A 17,791-nucleotide genomic window follows, 5' to 3' on the forward strand; every position below is an offset into this window, starting at 1 on the left:
AGGCAGGGGAGGACGTGCGAACGAGGTGCAAAAAGAAAATACATCTGAGGTAACGCTCACATCGGCTTACACAGGGGAAAAGCAGCTGTTAAAGTGTTTAGCTTTGATTTCATTCAGGAGTGACATAATTGATTTTAATGAGATGTTTATAGAGTGAAGTGGTTGTATTGCTCAATCATTTACCAGTCTGCTTGTTGGGTTCAGCTATAGAAATGTACAGCATTCTCCAACATCCTCAGTCTCTCTCTTTCTTGTCTTTTTTTCTCTGTGTGTTGCTCAATGTGAGTAAAATGGCTCAAGTTAAGGATTTATTAAGTCCACACTTCATGCAAACAAGAAACTTTCGACCACAGGTCGAGAGCTGTCATTCCAACCACACAAGTTTGCGATGCTGTGTGCGAATGTTTGTTGGAACAATGGTTTCAGGAAACGCAGACACAGGAATATCCATGGTTGATTAAAGGTTTATTTGAAAATACATTACAGTGCTCATCTTCAAAGAAAGTGTATATTGCAGTCTATTTAATATATGCCATACTTTGTGCACAAAACTATAACTGATTCAGTATTAAGTGGAGTTTATAGAGTCCATATAGACATATTGCTTTAATTAAAATAATTTGACTGCTGCATTTGATTGACATGCTTGTTTGTGCGAATGACAGCAACATTTAATTGCTTGCTTGCTGTTAGGACCAGCTGTTTTGCAAAATGTAAATGTTCATATTCTAATAATTTAACAGTAAAAAAAAAAAAAAAAAAAACTCTCAACCATATTGAAAAGCACAAGTTGCCTCCACCATCCTTTCTTAGAAATATATATATTTTTTTTACTACTACACAGTGAATTGACAAACATCAACAACATAATCAGTATTTTATTTTTATTTATTTATTTATTATTAAATAAATAATCTGTATTTATTTCATTGACTAATCAGGTTCAAAGGGAAATTCAGTCCAGTGCTCATTTTCATAGAAAGTGCAAATTGCAGTCTATATATGCCATAAATTGTGCACAAAACTGATTCAATATTAAGTGGAGTTTATAGAGTCCATAAAGAAATATTGTTTACATTTTTTGTTAGACCACTCCATTTAATTGACATATTGTTATATACAATTTGATTGACATTCTTGCAATATAAGAACAATGTCCCAACTAACATTGTCCCAACTAACTGTTAATTCACCGTTGACTCTTTTTATTATCGATTTATGGTTTAGGTGTTCCAGCCCTAATGCAGATATCTTAAACTCAACAGTCGTTAAGATTTGGGATGCTAATGATTAATTCACAATTGATAATAATTCAATCAATAAAACTTCTCGATGGACGATTAAGCAAGGTCATCATTCCAGAGTGTAGTTTTGAAGTGCGTGCAAAACACGTGCAGCAGACACAAGAGCAAAAAATGAAACGAGCGCACCGAAATTACTTATTCTAAATGTATTAATCTCTTCAAGTCATGCAATGGATTATGTAGGCTAACTGTTTATTTCTAAACATAATTAACCAAGGATCCAAGGATTTTAATGAACATAAGAACTACTTACTAGTGTAAACACCACAATAAAAGTACATAAACAACAAGCAATCAGTAATCAAAACAAGTAATCAAAAACTGTTTCAGCTGTACGATCCTACTCTGTGGCACATGGTAAATCAAGACCTGTCAATCTGAGTGATCAAACCAATCCAACGGGCGCTCCAGCTGTAAAACAGTGTCCGAGTGGTCTCCACGCATTGTCCCTACCAACTATACCCACCTACCATACCCCGAGATCCAGTTTCCATTGGTTGAACTGACGTTGGAAAACACTGCGTCATGATCACAAAGGGATCAGATCCTGGAAGTCCTATAGCTTTAGCCAAACAGCATGTCAGTGTCACTCCACTGTCTACACATTGTCTTATGTTGTGTTAGGGCTCGTTCAAAACCACCTGCTCTAAATAAATATATGTGATCTACTATGGTTTACTAATGTTTCACGAAATTACGAACAAAAACATGGTGCAAAAGCATCGTGTATACCGCTTTTTCATACAAATACTTGCTATTGTTTGGTCTCTAACTTTAACAAATATACCTGTTGTATTCTGCTAGTTGAGACCTTTTCAACGATATATGACACAAGTCTGTTATGTACGATGATTTTACAGATCATATTTTCATGTAAAGCAGTTTTTTTTTTTATATACTATGAAAATGTCAGCAATTTTAAAAGCACTTGTTTAGTGATGGTCATATTCCTTATATTCACTGTAAAGCCAAGCCTCTAAGCTTTGAAACAACACCTGTTTTGTGTTGGTTATGCAAGTGGTTAAGTAACGTAACTTAGTAGTGCCCCCTGCTTCGTATTTAAGAGGTTAAGGTTAATGATTAATCAATTAATTGATCGTTAATCTAAACAACAATCGATTTTATGGGAATTCATGTAAATGGACATCCCTGGTTAAGATGGAAGCCACCATGTTTTACAAGTCTTCACCAGTTTCTCATCTGTAGCGTATGTTTATGGGCTGCTGCGCTTTGGTATAGAGTAAGTCAGGCCGACAGATCCATAAAGCTTTGATGAAAATCTGAAGAAAACAAAGCATGCCTCCCTGGAGAGACCACATGCACCCTGGGCTTTGATTCCCCCCCCCCGCTCCATCACACAAAGCTACGCTAATACACACACACAGGCGGGTAATAGGAGCGTTCATTTAGTATTCAGGTGGAGGCCCTGTCTTCTGTTTGTCTGATGTTATTACTTATTTATTATTCACAATGCATAAGCCGAGCTCATTGACGTACGGTACCTCACTGGTGGGCCGGGTGACTCAGGATAATGTGTATTCTCCGCAGATAGGCGGCAGGGCCCCAGCCTCGGCTGTCCCCTTTTAATGGCCCAGCCAGATGCCAAAAAGAGGGGGACGGGGGCGATCGGTCATGCGAATTCATGGCACGTTCCTTCCTGACAACGCCTCATCCCGTGTCTCATCTCCCTCCAAGACCAGTGGCTGCCACTTTGCGCTCCCCTCGCATCCTGATTGATTGACATGCGTGGAATGGCGGACAAGTGATTATGAAGCCGATCTGTGTGTTAGTGTAGGAAGAGGTAGGAGGGTGATTGACAGCTTTGTGGTGGTGCGAAACAGCCACAAGTCAAACTTTCCACACATACACACACAGCACCCTCTAGTCATTTTGACCAGCAGCTGGTGACTGAAGCCCTGGGCCCAAAGTGGGCTGTTCATCTCCCGCGGCGTCTTCACACCCATTCGTTTTCATCAACACTCGCTCATGGACAGATTATTAATATCATAGTGGTTGTTTCCTCCTCTCAGTCATCAGGGAACCTTGTCGGAGGCTATATCAGCTAGCAGTGAGTCGACGGTATATGGCTCGTTCTATAATTGGCGATACGTTTCACATCAACAAAAGAGTACAATATGTTCGGTTTCAATTTTTCAGCGCTATAACATACCTGCTAGTTGCCAAGCTTTAAACACCATTTTGATTATACAAGGGAAAATATGTTTTCCTTCCTGGGAACCTTGTCAGCTGTGGTGTTCAAACTGTATATTCTAACCCTCTAATCCTAAACCTGCCCCTAAACACAACCCTCACAGAAAACTTTCTGCATTTTTAGTTTTTCAAAAACCATCACCTAGTATAGTTTATAAGCATTTTTCCCTCACGGGGACGAAAAATATTGCCACAATGACAAGGATTTCGGATATTGCCATCTTCGTGGGGACATTTTGTCCTCATAACGTAGGATTTCCCTGGGTTTACCTATTTCAGTGTCAGGCCTTTTCTGGCCAACCACATGTTATTTTTATTTATTTATTTATTTTTTAATTAGGTTGACCTCAAATGTGAATATATATTTAAATTGAAATCATTTAAATCATAACAATGGCCCCAACATCGATGATAGTCAATTAATATACTCCTAGAGAAGAGGTTATTGTAGGTAAAATATTAAAAAAAAAAAAAAAAAAAAAAAAAAGAGGAGAGGAGACTTACAGTAATGTGTTCAAAATGACAGCCACAGAAGAAATAACATTATATGATGCTGGTCACATGGTGTTTTAGTTGCAGGAGGCTGCTCACTTGTAATATAGTTGACAGAACATTTGCAGACTTAAAATGAAATATTTTCTTAATTTAAAGACAATTAAATTTACACTCAATTTAACAAACCTTATTTTTCTGAAGTATTCAGATTTTAGAGATAAATTTAATTGTGGATAAGGTTGACTAAAGTTTTATTATTCATTATTTTGAACTCACTTCAAAAACGGATACTGCAAAAAAAGTGTCAATTTAGGAAATTTCAAGTAAACTGAAAATTATGGTGCATAAAATATTTGTGTGTGTTTATACAATGCTGTCAGTTGGAAAAAAAGATCTATAATTATCATCAATAGACATGAAATGCACCCAACATTGCAGAATGACTCATATATGTGTCTGCTTTGATACACTTTAAAAAATGTTGGGTTAAAAATAACCCAAGGTGGGTTGAAAATGGACAAACTCAGCGATTGGTTTGTTTTAACCCAGCGGTTGGGAAGTTTTATTTAACTCAACTATTGCTTAAAAAATACTGTATTGTTTGCTTAAAATGAACCAAAAGAATGTTGGAAATTATCATTTATTAATATGTTTAATAAATGAACATTTATTAATAAGTTTATTGAATAATAATCAAACAATCAACATGTATTAAATTGCTTATTAATAAATGTTCACCTTTTGATTATTATTGTTGCCTCTAGTAATTATGTGTCTGATTTTTTTTTTTTTTTTAATTTCCAAACTATTTTGGGTTCATTTTAAGCCAGTCATATAGTCATTTTTAAACAATAGTTGGGTTAAATAAAACTACCCAACACGTTGGGCAAACATTTAACCCAACCAATTAAAACAACCCAATCGCTGGGTTTGTCCATTTTCAACCCAACTTGGGTTGTTTTTAACCCAACATTTTTTAAAGCGTAGGCATCAATCAGGGCAGTCAATAGATTTAATGGATTAATCACATTTATTCACATGTCAGGTATCCATGCTAAATCTGGTCAGAAATACATTCTAGTGGCCCACTTTAAATGTTAACATGACAGACTGGCTCTGTTCCAAAATCTAGTGAGCTGCTTGCTATCTGCTGCCTACATAGCACCTATTTACCATACTATAACTGACTCATGACTGACCAGGAACATCAGTGTATTATACACACAACGCTCCTCACACAAATCGTGCAGGAGACTATTGATTCCAAATGAATTTGATGTTAGCACGTTGCTAGCAACACAATATTTTTTTCCCCATCATTTTGAAAGATACATGTGTGTATTTCATATTTACTTTTACACTTTACTACAGTAAGTCGGAACGTACAACCTTTTAAATCTTGCAGTACAACTTAGCAATCTGAACACCTTGACTTTTGATATGACTTTATTCCTGTTACAATACTTATTTATGCACTTGTAAATGCAGATGCGAGAGAGCAGAACTGCGGGTGGGAATGAAGCCGTTTTATCGGTTGATGCCTGACCAATGAAATTTGTAGCACTGTGAATGTTTATTGTGTAAGTGCTAAAATTCAAACAAGCTCTCAGGTTTTGCTACTTTTTTACCTTCATAGTTATGAGTCTTATTGCGGTCTGTCTGTAATCTTCAGCCATGCTGATTTATTTCACTGCAAACATACAAATAGGCTTGTGTGAAGTTGCAGTATTATTAGGCTAGAGCCATCTTTAGCCACAATCTTGCGGCAGACAATCAGAGACAAAAGCTGGAAAATGACAGGTTTGGCTATGATTTATTTGACAGGATAGCAATTTCTGAAGCCCCCTCAGGCATGATTTCCATACCGGCCCAGTCTGGGAGGTGTTGTGATTGCTTCTCAATCATCCAAGGCAAACACTAATTAGATTTTATTTTGGTCTGTGGAATGAGAGGTCTCCGGTATGGAGGGCTGTCAGTTTGTGGCAGTCAGCTGAAGGCTACTGTGACACTTTCTCATTCTCTGTGATTGGTCATTGAGTTGAACATGCACCAATCATGGATCTTGACACTGAAGTTTTAACCTGCATTTAAGGCTCGATTAATTATCGTTGGAGAGCCTCAGGTGTACTGCTGATGGCCGATTGACCCGTGTGTGTGTGTGTGTGTGTGTGTTTCCAGACAGATGCTGCCCTGATGTATGACGCAGTACATGTGGTGGCTGTGGCCGTCCAACAGTCTCCTCAAATCACCGTCAGCTCACTCCAGTGTAACCGCCACAAGCCCTGGCGCTTCGGCAACCGCTTCATGACGCTCATCAAAGAGGTACGGCACATCACACTGCTCAGTTAGACTTGTAACGTGTCCTTGTTACAGTGTAATTACACAAATAATATTATTTATATTAATAGTAATATTAGTTAATGGCTTGTTCTTAATACAAGGACAAAATTGACCAAAAGTCACAGTAAAGACTTTTAGATTCTATTTCAAGTTAATGAACTTTATATTCATCAAAGTTTTCAACATTGATAATAATAATGCTTCTTGAGTACCAAAGCATTATTAGGGCTCTACACAGTGACCAGTTCAGTTGTATTTGTGACGGAAAATTACTGCATGCGCTGTGGAAAAATATTTAAACGCACTGATGCGAGTGACCTGATCGAAGCTCGTGAATAGTAGTATAATACAACTGGGATAAAAACCACAACTCCCAAAATGCATCTAAACTGCGCCACAGTATCGGCTGGTTTTCATACCTTCAGTCAACAGAGCAAGCGTAAAAAAGTTGTGCGCGATGGACAACACTTCAGAGATTGAACATTGTTTTGTTTTTTTTGGTAATTATGTTTATGAAATAGGTTTACATGACCTGCTGTTGTTTCTTTGCTGGTAAATTAAATAAAAAAATATTACATTTGGATTATCAGAAGTGGGATATTAATGATTAATAAATATTAATAAAAATATTAATAAAATAAATAATAAATATTAAATATTAATAAAAATGCCACTAAAATTCCAGATATGGGGACAAAAATTCCCCTGAATGATTTCTCGTTTTTAATATTTATAAAAAAGTTAATCAACATCACATGAGCAAGACTGTCAGAATGATATCAGAATTATAAACAAGGTTAATATTAAGTGATTTACATTTTTGAGACACTTTTGTCTGCTTTTTTGTACTTTCGCCAATAAAATTAGTCCCAAACAAAGCCACCGTTGAGTATCTCTGAGATTTGTTACTGAATGAATCAGCATTTTTGAATAAATCGAGTGATTCAGTGACCCATTTATAAACACAGTCACTTGCTTTGCTCCTGAATGAATCAGCCATTTTTAACTAATCAATTGAACGAATGATTCAATGACAATTTATTGGCAACAACCCGATTTCTTATTCTAATTGAACTTTTTGTTTAAATATTTTTTTTAAACAAATGCATACATTTAAATTCAAGAATTTGACAAAAATGATGAATACATTTAACAAGGTTAGGAAAAAAAAAAAAAAAAAAAAAGCCTGGACACACCTGGAAACAATGGCAATCCCTCATTCACTATTCCCTATATTAGTACACTAATACAGTTCACTTGAAGGAGTGAATGAAAGCGAGTGTGCGAATTCAGACACTGAGTCGTAAGGACTGCCACTTTTGCATAGTTTGTGCTGTTTAATAATCATTTGAAACTTAGCAAACTGGCAGCTCCAGTAATTATGAAAATATTTATCTTGAACTCTGTCATGGAATCAATGAATAAACCTTAATTAAACAATTTAATAATCAATTAAAAAATAATTTATACCTGTATGAAATTATGCTGTAGCCACATTGGACCAGTGGTTTGGAAAATAGATGGATGGATGAATGATTCAGCTGCAGGCGCCATCTACTGGTCAGACACGGGAATTTATACGCCGTGTGATTCTCACAGTGCATTATGGGTATTCTCTAGCTGTTGAGCGTACATCGGTTTGTACACTCGTTATTGTGTTGCATTGTGGGATTGAATGAGTGCACTTGATGTCGTCCACTATGGTTTCGGACACCACTACAAATACCCTATTTAAGGGTTATGGGGCCAATTTCGGACACCGCCTACAACCAGAATACACAGGAAACAGGAACTGAATAGACTTTAAAATAAAAGACATGACCAAAAAACATAAATGCAGTCTTGGTGACTTCTTTCAAAAACATGTCACCGACCCCAAACTTTTGAACGGTAGTGTACATGCAACATTTGTAACAAGGACACATTAAAATAAAGTGACCAGTTCTGAGTGCCACAATCTGACATAGTTTGCTGAGACTGTACAGCAGTACTCCATCGCTGTGATCCAGGCACCAGAATTGACCCTACAAAACACTGAAAATGCTTTCATCTTCACAGCGTTTTTGAATATATGCCTGGCCTTAATGTTTTTGCCATTGTTTAATACATTACTGCTGCCATGATCAATAGAATATGTTCTTTGAATTAAACTTTCAGCAAGTGGTAATAATGTTAATTGCACAAGGCAAATGACTTTTATGAATAAAGTAGTTTATCTATATATATATATATTATAAAAAAACCAAAAAAAAAAAAAACTAATTAACATTGAAAGGAGATGTGTTTGCCTTTTGTATTGAAATACCATGTGAAAGTGCAGCAGTTTCCCCCGTGTGTGTGCGTTTGCTTGTTTCTGACCTGGAATATCACTCCGTGAGAGCACTGCCGCGCAGAAGGCAGCAAATTTATCTTAATCTCTGAAAATGATTCTTCTCCGTGCTATTTTCAGGAAAACTAGGACGACTAATCTGAGCTCTCCTGTCATTCTGCTGCCTATATTTAGACAGACTAAAAACCCTTCTTTTATTTGTGCGTGATATCTTAACCAGCCAGCTAAGACCAAAGGCAAACCGAAGCAGATATAAATACATAAAATCAAGGTGGTCTGCTCTCCGTGATCCAGTGCATAAATTGACTCAAATCTCTGCTTGTGATGACCCTGCTCCAGACCCTCCTGCCCTTCTTTGGATCTTCTTTGTCTAGACTACAAGTAAAGCCTGGGGCTGCAGAAAGACTGGTGAAGCTGTGCTGAGGTTTTTGTTGGAACAGATAATTGGAGGGCTGCTTAGTCTGATGACATTTCACCATCTTTGAAAATGCCAAAGCACTAATCTAGATGGATACCTGGTACTGACCTAAAAACAGATGCACCGTTTACAGTATATGCACTATGGGGACTAAAAACTTTTTGATGCATTGCAGTAGTGAATCACACACATACAAAAACACAAATCCATACTGCAACTGCACTAACAGACGCGTAGAATTTTATTTTCTCATTGTATGGCTGGGTTCACTCCTCATTTGAATGATTTCCCTTTACACATTATTATTATTTTTTTTTATTTATTTATTTTGGATGGCATTGAATAGCAGAAATCACACTAATCTGACCTATAATTTGCAATCTGAGAGCAACTCAGGCTGCCTTTTAGCCCTGTGAAAAAGAGTATAGTGTAGTTATAGACACTGTTATAGACTCAAAAAATACATGAAAATGATGGTGTCTGCTGTGTGTCTTTGAGTGTAATGTGTGAATACATTATTGGATCCAACGCTTACAGGTGTTTCTCTTGGATCCTCTGGGAAATAAACTTTCTTAAGGCACAGTTTTACACACGCTAGTTTATTTTGTTTATCTACTAACAATTTCATACAGTGGGTATGAATGCATAAAAAATGTATTTTTTTAAGATCATTTTACAGCGTAAATACAAATACACATACTTCTGCATAATTTGACAGAAATTGTGAAAATAATAGCGTTATTGTTATAGAAATGTGTAGGAGATAAGTTGAAAACTGAACCAGTTTTATTTTAGTATCATAAATAATTTCATTATATTAATTTTAGTAAGTTTTAATCATTTTATTTTGTGTTTTTGTGATTTTTATTCTTTTTTTTTTTTTTACATTCTGGGTTGGAAAAAAAAAAAAAAAAAAAATATATATATATATATATATATCAATATAAAAATCAAATCGTGATCACAATTAAATTGAATGGTAAGCTTGTGAATCGAAATCTAATCGAATCCTGAAATTTGTGTCAATGCCCAGCCATAATGTCTATATAGCTTTCCTCTCTTTTTTTATTTATTTATTTATTTTTATTTCACTTTTAGTTTTAGTTATTTTAGTAAATCAAGTTAAACTAAATGAAAATGAGAATTTTTGCCTTGGAAACAAGCTGAAATGAACTATGAATTGAACTTAATGAATAACCAATGATTTTTACATGAATCAATACTGAATTTACTTAAGCTGGACAAGGACACTATTTTCTTCTAGAGCTGCTGTGCAGCCCAAATTATTTTCCTGTTATCACTGTAAAGCTGCTTTGAAAGAATCTGCATTGTAAAAAGCACTATATAAATAAAGGTGACTTGACTTGAAATAAAATGTTTATTTATTTATTTTACATATTTTATTTAATTTCAGTTAAAGTTTATTTTAATTTCAAGTAACAGAAGTTTTTTGTTCATGGTTTTTCTTTTGGTTAACTATAATAACTGGCCTCAGCAAACCGATCTGATCACATGAGCTGCACAATGACAATGTGGACAGTCTGTCCTGCAGATCAGATTTAAAAACATATAAAAGTGTGATAAATGATGTATATTCACTGTTTGGCCAGAAAGGACAGATTCATTGGATGTTGCAGGTTGGCTATAATGAGTATTTTTCTTACACCTCCAGGCCCACTGGGATGGCTTGACCGGACGGATAAATTTCAACAGGACCAACGGCCTGAGGACAGATTTCGATCTGGATGTGATCAGCCTGAAGGAAGAGGGGCTAGAGAAGGTGCTGAAATCTCTGGTTTCGTATGTCCTTAGTTATGTACCTGCTGTCCTTCATAAGGACAAATGTGTGTACACCTGAAAATACACACACTTACCCAGCCACTTAATGACAGACAATAAAAATCCTCCCCGCACACACACACACACACCTACACACACACACACACACACACACACATACGGAGAGCCTCTAAGCAAACCGTGACCTCCCAGTTCTCTTCCACATGAGTCTGCACCTTCATGAATAATTTATCCCATTAATAATAAGGCCCTCAGTAGCCCTTTAGCCTTATGAAGTCTGAATTAAACAGGTGATTTGCAATTACAAACTACAGGCTGTGTGTTTTCTGAAGTACTTTGTTTTTTGATGGTTGAACGTGCGTGAACGTCTGCACTTTGTCATCTTGTTTTGAGTTGTCAGTTCTCAAGAGGGTCCTCTGAAGTAAATGAGACGGGTTTGAGAAGGGAGGAATGGGATTGCAGTCCTCTGGTCCGCTGAAGCAATTCTCATTTACTTGCTCTCTTTTTTTCCATCTCTCCATTTTGCTCCCTTGGTCTTCGCATCACTTCCTGTAAGCCTCTGCACAGATAATGTCCCAATGAGTAAAGAACCCAGACAACATTCACTAAAATGTCTCATTTACAACTGTAACCCTTGCTCCCTGAGAAAGGAATGAGATGCTGCGTCAGAATGTTGGCGCTATGGGAACACTTCTGCGTGACTGTGTATGAAGCATGTGAAATCACTCCAATCTCACTGGTGAAACATAGTCCCTTGACAGATGATGGCTATAAAGGACACACCTGGTCAGCTTCTTATAGGCTAAAGTAAGTCGCTCCCAGGCATGCAGGAAGTATGGCAAAGTGACGCAGCGTCTCGTTTCCTTCTCAGGGAACCAGAGTTATTTTTGACGCTATGGGAATGTTCAAACCGACTACACCATACTGAACAAATGCCTGCCCAAAAGTTGTGAATTGTAATGAGCACAAAACTCAAGTCGCAAGCACTTGAGAGCCTGGGGTAGAACCTGATGAAGGTATGTGGAGCGGACCAGCCTGTTGCATCACAAACATCTTGAAGGGAAATCAATGATAACAATGCCTTAAAGGAAGCCATTCTCCTAATAGAATGGGCTCTGATGACTAAGGGCAAAGGAAGATCATACAGCTTGTGAGCCACAGAAACTGCCTCAATGATCTATTTGCTTATGTGTTGCTTGGATACTGATGAACCCCGTCTAGGGAAACCAAAGCACAGCAACAACTGGACAGGTTTACACCACCAAGATACGTGGTAGACATAACAATAGAGTGCTCGAACTGGGCAAAGCAAATCTCTTGGTCCACCGTCTGCTGCAAAGTCCCATATAGGAAACTTCACACAGTTGGGGAACATGGTGTCCCCCCTATGAACAACCACCGAAAGGTGCGTGGTAAGCAGCAGTGTCCACTAATTAAACCTTCAATGTGGAGAGGGTTAACCCAGCAGAAAAGCAATCCTGAAGGAACTCCAGAACTGAACAAACCGGGCAGTTGACTGGATTCAAATGGCGCTCTCTACACATAAAGTGAAGTGATTCCATTTTAAGGCATACAGTTTCCTTTTGGAGGGACCTCTAGAGTTAAGGATGGTCTCAAAAACTTCAGTTGAGAGACCAGAGCTCAACAGTTGATCCCCGGTTATGTCTACCTCTTATCTCTGTGGCTTATTTACAGGGCAGTAGTGGCCTAAAGAGTCAGACTGGTAACCCAATGGTTCAATTCTCAATACCAGCAGACTGAGGTGCCCTTGAGCAAGGTATCTAACCCCCAATCGCTTCCCATGTGCCACAGTAAAAATGGCTGCCCAAGTGTGTGCATTCACTACTCACGCTTCCTAATGTGTGTGCACTAACTGGATGAATTAAATGCAGAGGACAAATTCTGAGTATGGGTTACCATACTTGGCCTTCACATGTCACTTTCACTTTTTCACTCAGTGGCCAAACCCTCTCTAGAAGTCCTGGGATAGAGCAATCAGGGGAAGAGTGTACAGGTGTAGCTTCTGCCACGTCTGAACCATGGCATCCAGCCCCAACGGAACTGTATGTGTGAGGGAGAACCAAAGTGGACAGTGTGTTGTTTCCTCTAATGCGAACAATCCACTTCTGCCTGGCCAAACTACTTCTAATCAACTCCACTGTTTCTGCATGGAGTCTCCATTCCCCGGGCCTCAGCCCCTGCCTCAACAAGATGTCTGCTCCCTGATTCAGGTGCCCATGGATGTAAACTGCCCTCACCGAAAGCAGCCTGCCCTGGGCCCAGAGGAGTATCTGGTGCACCAAACTGCATAGACGGTGCATGGACATGGTATCCTCTGAGATCTGAGAGGAAGTATCTCAGTGCTAGAAATACAACCATCATCACCAGGCAATTTATGTGCCATAAAGGATGGTGACCTATCCACAGACCTCAAGCCGAACAGCTGTCTATGACCGCATCCTAGCCCATGAAGGGAAGTGTCTGTCATTAGTGTCTTGTGACGACAGGAGGTCCCCAGCACAGGAATTTTGGCTTCTTCCACATCACTAGGGTACAAAGGCATCTGCACGTAACCCTGATGATGCAAAATGGGTTGACCCCTTAGGGAAAACCCCTTGGTCTTGAGTCACTACTGCATTTTTGGAAGGCCCAAAAGAATCACTTTGGACACGACTGTCATGAGTCCCAACAGTTTCTGAAACTGTTTTACAGCGACAGCTTAGCCTAGCCTCATCTTGCCTATGGCTGAGAGAATCAACTTGATACGAACAGGAGACAGATGTGCCTGCATCATAGTCGAGTCCCATATCACTTCAAGATAAGTGGTTCTCTGTTATGAGGAAAGCACATTCTTCTTACAGTTTAGTCTCAACACCAAACACCTCATGTGGCCAGACTGAGCTAGAATAAATCAGTCGTAAATGAAATTGACCATTCCCCTGGAATCACATTGGAGACAGAGATGCATTCATGCACTTCGTGAAGGTGTGAGGTGACAGGGCTAGGCCAAATGGAAGAACCTGATATTGGCAAGCTTTGCCCCCGAAAGCAAACCTGAAGAACTTCCTGTGTTGATGAAGTATGGATTGAGAAAGTAAGTATCTTCTATTGTAACAAAGCAGTCCTCAAACTTGATTTGGAACACAATATGTTTCAGCTTTAGCATCTTGAACCCATAAGTCCACAAGGTACGGTTCAGATGATGCCAAGTGCTTCAGACGGCGTCATGTAAAAGCGTTCCCATAGCGTCAACATTCTGACGCAGTGTTGAGTTCCCTCGAAAGGGAACTGTTTTATAGATTTAATGGCCCTACAAGAGAACTCATCGGATGTTGGAATGTGCTCTTTATTGTGTTACTGAAGTATTCATTTTCTGTCTTTTTTTTTTTTTTTTTTTTTTTGTATCGTGTCATAGATTTATGAAAATATTAAATGTTTCTTCGCAGATTGGGACATGGGATCCTGCAAGTGGTTTGAACATGACAGAGAATCAGAAGGGAAAGGCAGCCAATGTGACTGACTCTCTCTCCAACAGATCGCTGGTGGTGTCCACTATACTGGTAAATAAAATTCATTATCTTTTATTGGTTCTCTGCACTTTATTTCTTCTACTAGTTTAGATGCATAATATTTCAGTGATTGCCCATAAGTATGTATAAAATACAGAGATATTTTTGTCTTATTTTACCTTACCCATAAAATATTATACACTTTGCTTGTTTTCAGAGAATATGTTTTGGCAAATCATTTTAGTATTATTATTATTATTATTATCATTATCATTATTATTAGTATGATTATTATTATTATAAGCATATATGTACACAATTTAATTAGGTTTATACTTAAAATCAAATAATAAAGTAAAATAAAATAAACTGCAGTGAAATGTGTAGCATTGTATTGTACATTGCACTATTCACTGCTGTGTTTCTGTTTTTCATGTGTTCTTGCTGTTTCATTTAACTCATACATTTTATTTGAGTCAAATTGTGTGGAATAGCATTTTTAAATTCTCTTACACTGACACTAGGCCACTGACACTGACAGCAGACCCTGAAAACTCTCTCTAAAAGATCGAATATATATATATAAATATATATTTTATTGCTCCTTCACCTTCTTTTCTCAAACTTCTCTGATATTTGAAGCCAAAGGCAGCTCACTCATGTCAGATTGCACTATATCATAGTCCCTGAGTGACGGAACACTCAAGGTTTGTGGTTTGAGGCTGTTCCAACCATTCCGGTCTCTCACCACCAATCAGGATAGGAGCTTTGTTCCTGTCATCTTTTCAGACGCCATGCCTATTGATGAAATATACTAAGAAAACTCTTCAATTTCTGTAGAGACAATTGTATAAGTTCACTACTCTTTGAAGTATTTCACTCTTCTCATTTAAGTATTAGTTCTGTGAGTTAGTTGTTTTTTGCCTTGCAAAATTTTATTCAAGTGTGCTATTAGTATGCTTCTAGTATGCTAAACTAAAAATTATAGAGTATAATTTCAGTCTAATTTTTATGTACTTATTGGAGATATGATAACAAAATTATACTTAAGTATGCTTAGCTTATACTTGTACTTAATATTTTGATATACTTAAGTATAATTAAGTATTCTACTTTAAGTATACTTGACTTATACCAACAAGTATACAGAAAAGTCTGTTTGGTTTTCTTTTACTTAAAGTTTTGATCAGACTTAAGAAAAGTATAATAAAGTATTCTAAGGCTTGTAGTTGGCAAACTTTTTAGTTTATAAAGGTGTACTTTTAAATGTACTTTAAGTGTAGCAGTAGAAAAATTTTGAGTTTTCTCTTAAAACTTATTCACAAAGCTGCTTAGACCAACTTTTACTAAAGAATAGACAAAAGTCTTAAGCTAAGAGAAAGGGCAGGGCTGACCGCATTGCTGTGGATGATGTCAACATGCTTACTAACTCTGCCCACAGTGATTGGCTGATGGGGGAGGAGTCTCTGTCAGTGAATTAATCATAGAAATATTGTAGAACGAGGTATCATGTTGCCATATTCAAATAAAGGTTTTAAAATGTAGGCTAAGTGTCACTAATTAAACTAGTATATGTTCAGCTAATTGTCAGCCTTTTACATGTCTGCGTCTCGAGCGAATGCAGAATTCAAGCGACAAATTATGTTTTATAAACAAAGTTTGGAAGGAGCACGTTCAAACAGTCTAATCAGCTCGAGAGGAGGTATATATGTATACACAGACGAGAGCCGACTCACCTATAGTTACCTCGACAGTTTTCTGCATCCCTTCTGCCACCCCGTTCCTCACTCTCGGCTGGGGATATGGGAGAACTCTGGGTTTGGGTTAAATTCCAAGCTCAGAGCCCTCGATCCCCTTGGACAGCATGCCAATTAAGCTTATATATATATAAGCTACTTTTACTTTTTAAGATGTTTTGTGAATACGGCCCCTGATCATTTGCTTTTGGGGGAATTTTTTGTGAAATGTTTGAGTTTGTTGAGATCTCTGCCTTTTGATTGCAGACTTTGACATTTTGGCAAATCTGAGCATAGACTGATTCTTTTCAAACTCTATTGTGGGACCTGTTTCTGGGGAGAAACATCTGAGAGACAGCTGCTAGCTATCTTTGCTATTGTCCATCAATCTTATTGCTGTCTAGGAGTTGAGCTATTGAAGTGATCTCAAATGAATTTCTACTGGTAGAGATCTTTTTTGGCAGTCTTTTTTGTCATTAAGAGGTGATTTTAATGCATTTATAATTGTTTAACACATTGTATTTAAGCATAATCATTTCACATCAAGTACTTCATACAAACTTGCTTATCTGAGTACTAACATAGAAATAGTGAAGCATCTTTAATATTTCCGAAGCGTGTTTTTTTAAAGCCTAATTTTGTTTATTTTCATAAATAACAGATTTCCAGTGTGACCTTATACTGAACCCGTAGGTATATGTAATGGTGTGAATTTTGCTCATCACCATCATTGTGAGATGTGAGTGTGTGGAATGTTCAGGACTGTATACTGAGTTGAAAATCTCTAACACTGATAGCGGTAATCTTTTTTTCCCCTGAAAGCTAAGAGCAACAAATACATCAGAACAAACTGATCTATCATCTACTCGATCACGCAGTGCAATTGAAGCAAAACTAACTTAGCTTGTGTGATTCACACTTCAAGCACACGCTGCTGCCTTGATCTGCATCGCGCGTTGAGCGGCTCGTGATGTACAGTGGCCTCACCAATGGTTTGTTAGAGCTGCACACTTCTGTTGATTTAGATGTAGATGCCGGTGAGAAGGAATTTATCTAAATGAAATACATGCACCTCTCATGCTATTGCTCATGTGCCAGTGATGTTTGCACATGTACCACAGGTTGCAAAGTTGATGTGTTGTGTCAAACCACGTCACAAACTTGCATTAAAATTACCTTTTGATTGAAAGGATGAAAACAAAATGTAGAGGTTAACTGGTTTAGTGTCACAGGAAACAGTCAGTCAATTGACATTTGTGGCAATCTCTGCATTTCTGAATTTCCACATCTTCAGTTTTTGTCCCTTTGATCATGCAGAACGACAGTATTCTGAGTCAGAAAATAAAACAGGAAAATGTCTTCACTGCTTTATGCCTCTATATTCCTTCACTGTTGCATCACTCAGTGTTTCTGATGGACTTGCTGTCAAACTGTTTCAAATATTGGAACATGTTTACAGATTCCAATTTAGAATGTATGCACAAATTTTCCTGCCTTACAACATTATTATAAACAGCATCAAGAGTTGATGTCAGGAAGAGCTTTGAATTTACCTACTAAGTCTGAGACAAGTTAACATTGAAAACTGAGATGAGATGTTATGCAGTGATGATCAATTTAAATGTTTTCCTATGTTCCCAGTATCAATT

General features: G+C 37.5%; 1 protein-coding gene across 5 annotated transcripts in view; it reads left to right on the forward strand.

Annotated features, from left to right (window-relative positions):
* The window catches only part of grik2 (glutamate receptor, ionotropic, kainate 2), a 231,893-nt gene that overhangs the window by 134,885 nt on the left and 79,217 nt on the right, over positions 1-17,791 (forward strand). For all 5 annotated transcript variants that reach the window (XM_051865971.1, XM_051865972.1, XM_051865970.1 and 2 more), the window contains 3 exons: positions 6,189-6,332; positions 10,770-10,877; positions 14,344-14,457. In XM_051865971.1, coding sequence (XP_051721931.1) covers positions 6,189-6,332; positions 10,770-10,877; positions 14,344-14,457 — 366 coding nt within the window. The remainder of the gene's footprint in view (positions 1-6,188; positions 6,333-10,769; positions 10,878-14,343; positions 14,458-17,791) is intronic.

Source organism: Ctenopharyngodon idella, chromosome 16, assembly GCF_019924925.1.
Source record: "Ctenopharyngodon idella isolate HZGC_01 chromosome 16, HZGC01, whole genome shotgun sequence".
In the NCBI taxonomy this organism is placed as follows: Eukaryota; Metazoa; Chordata; class Actinopteri; order Cypriniformes; family Xenocyprididae; genus Ctenopharyngodon; species Ctenopharyngodon idella.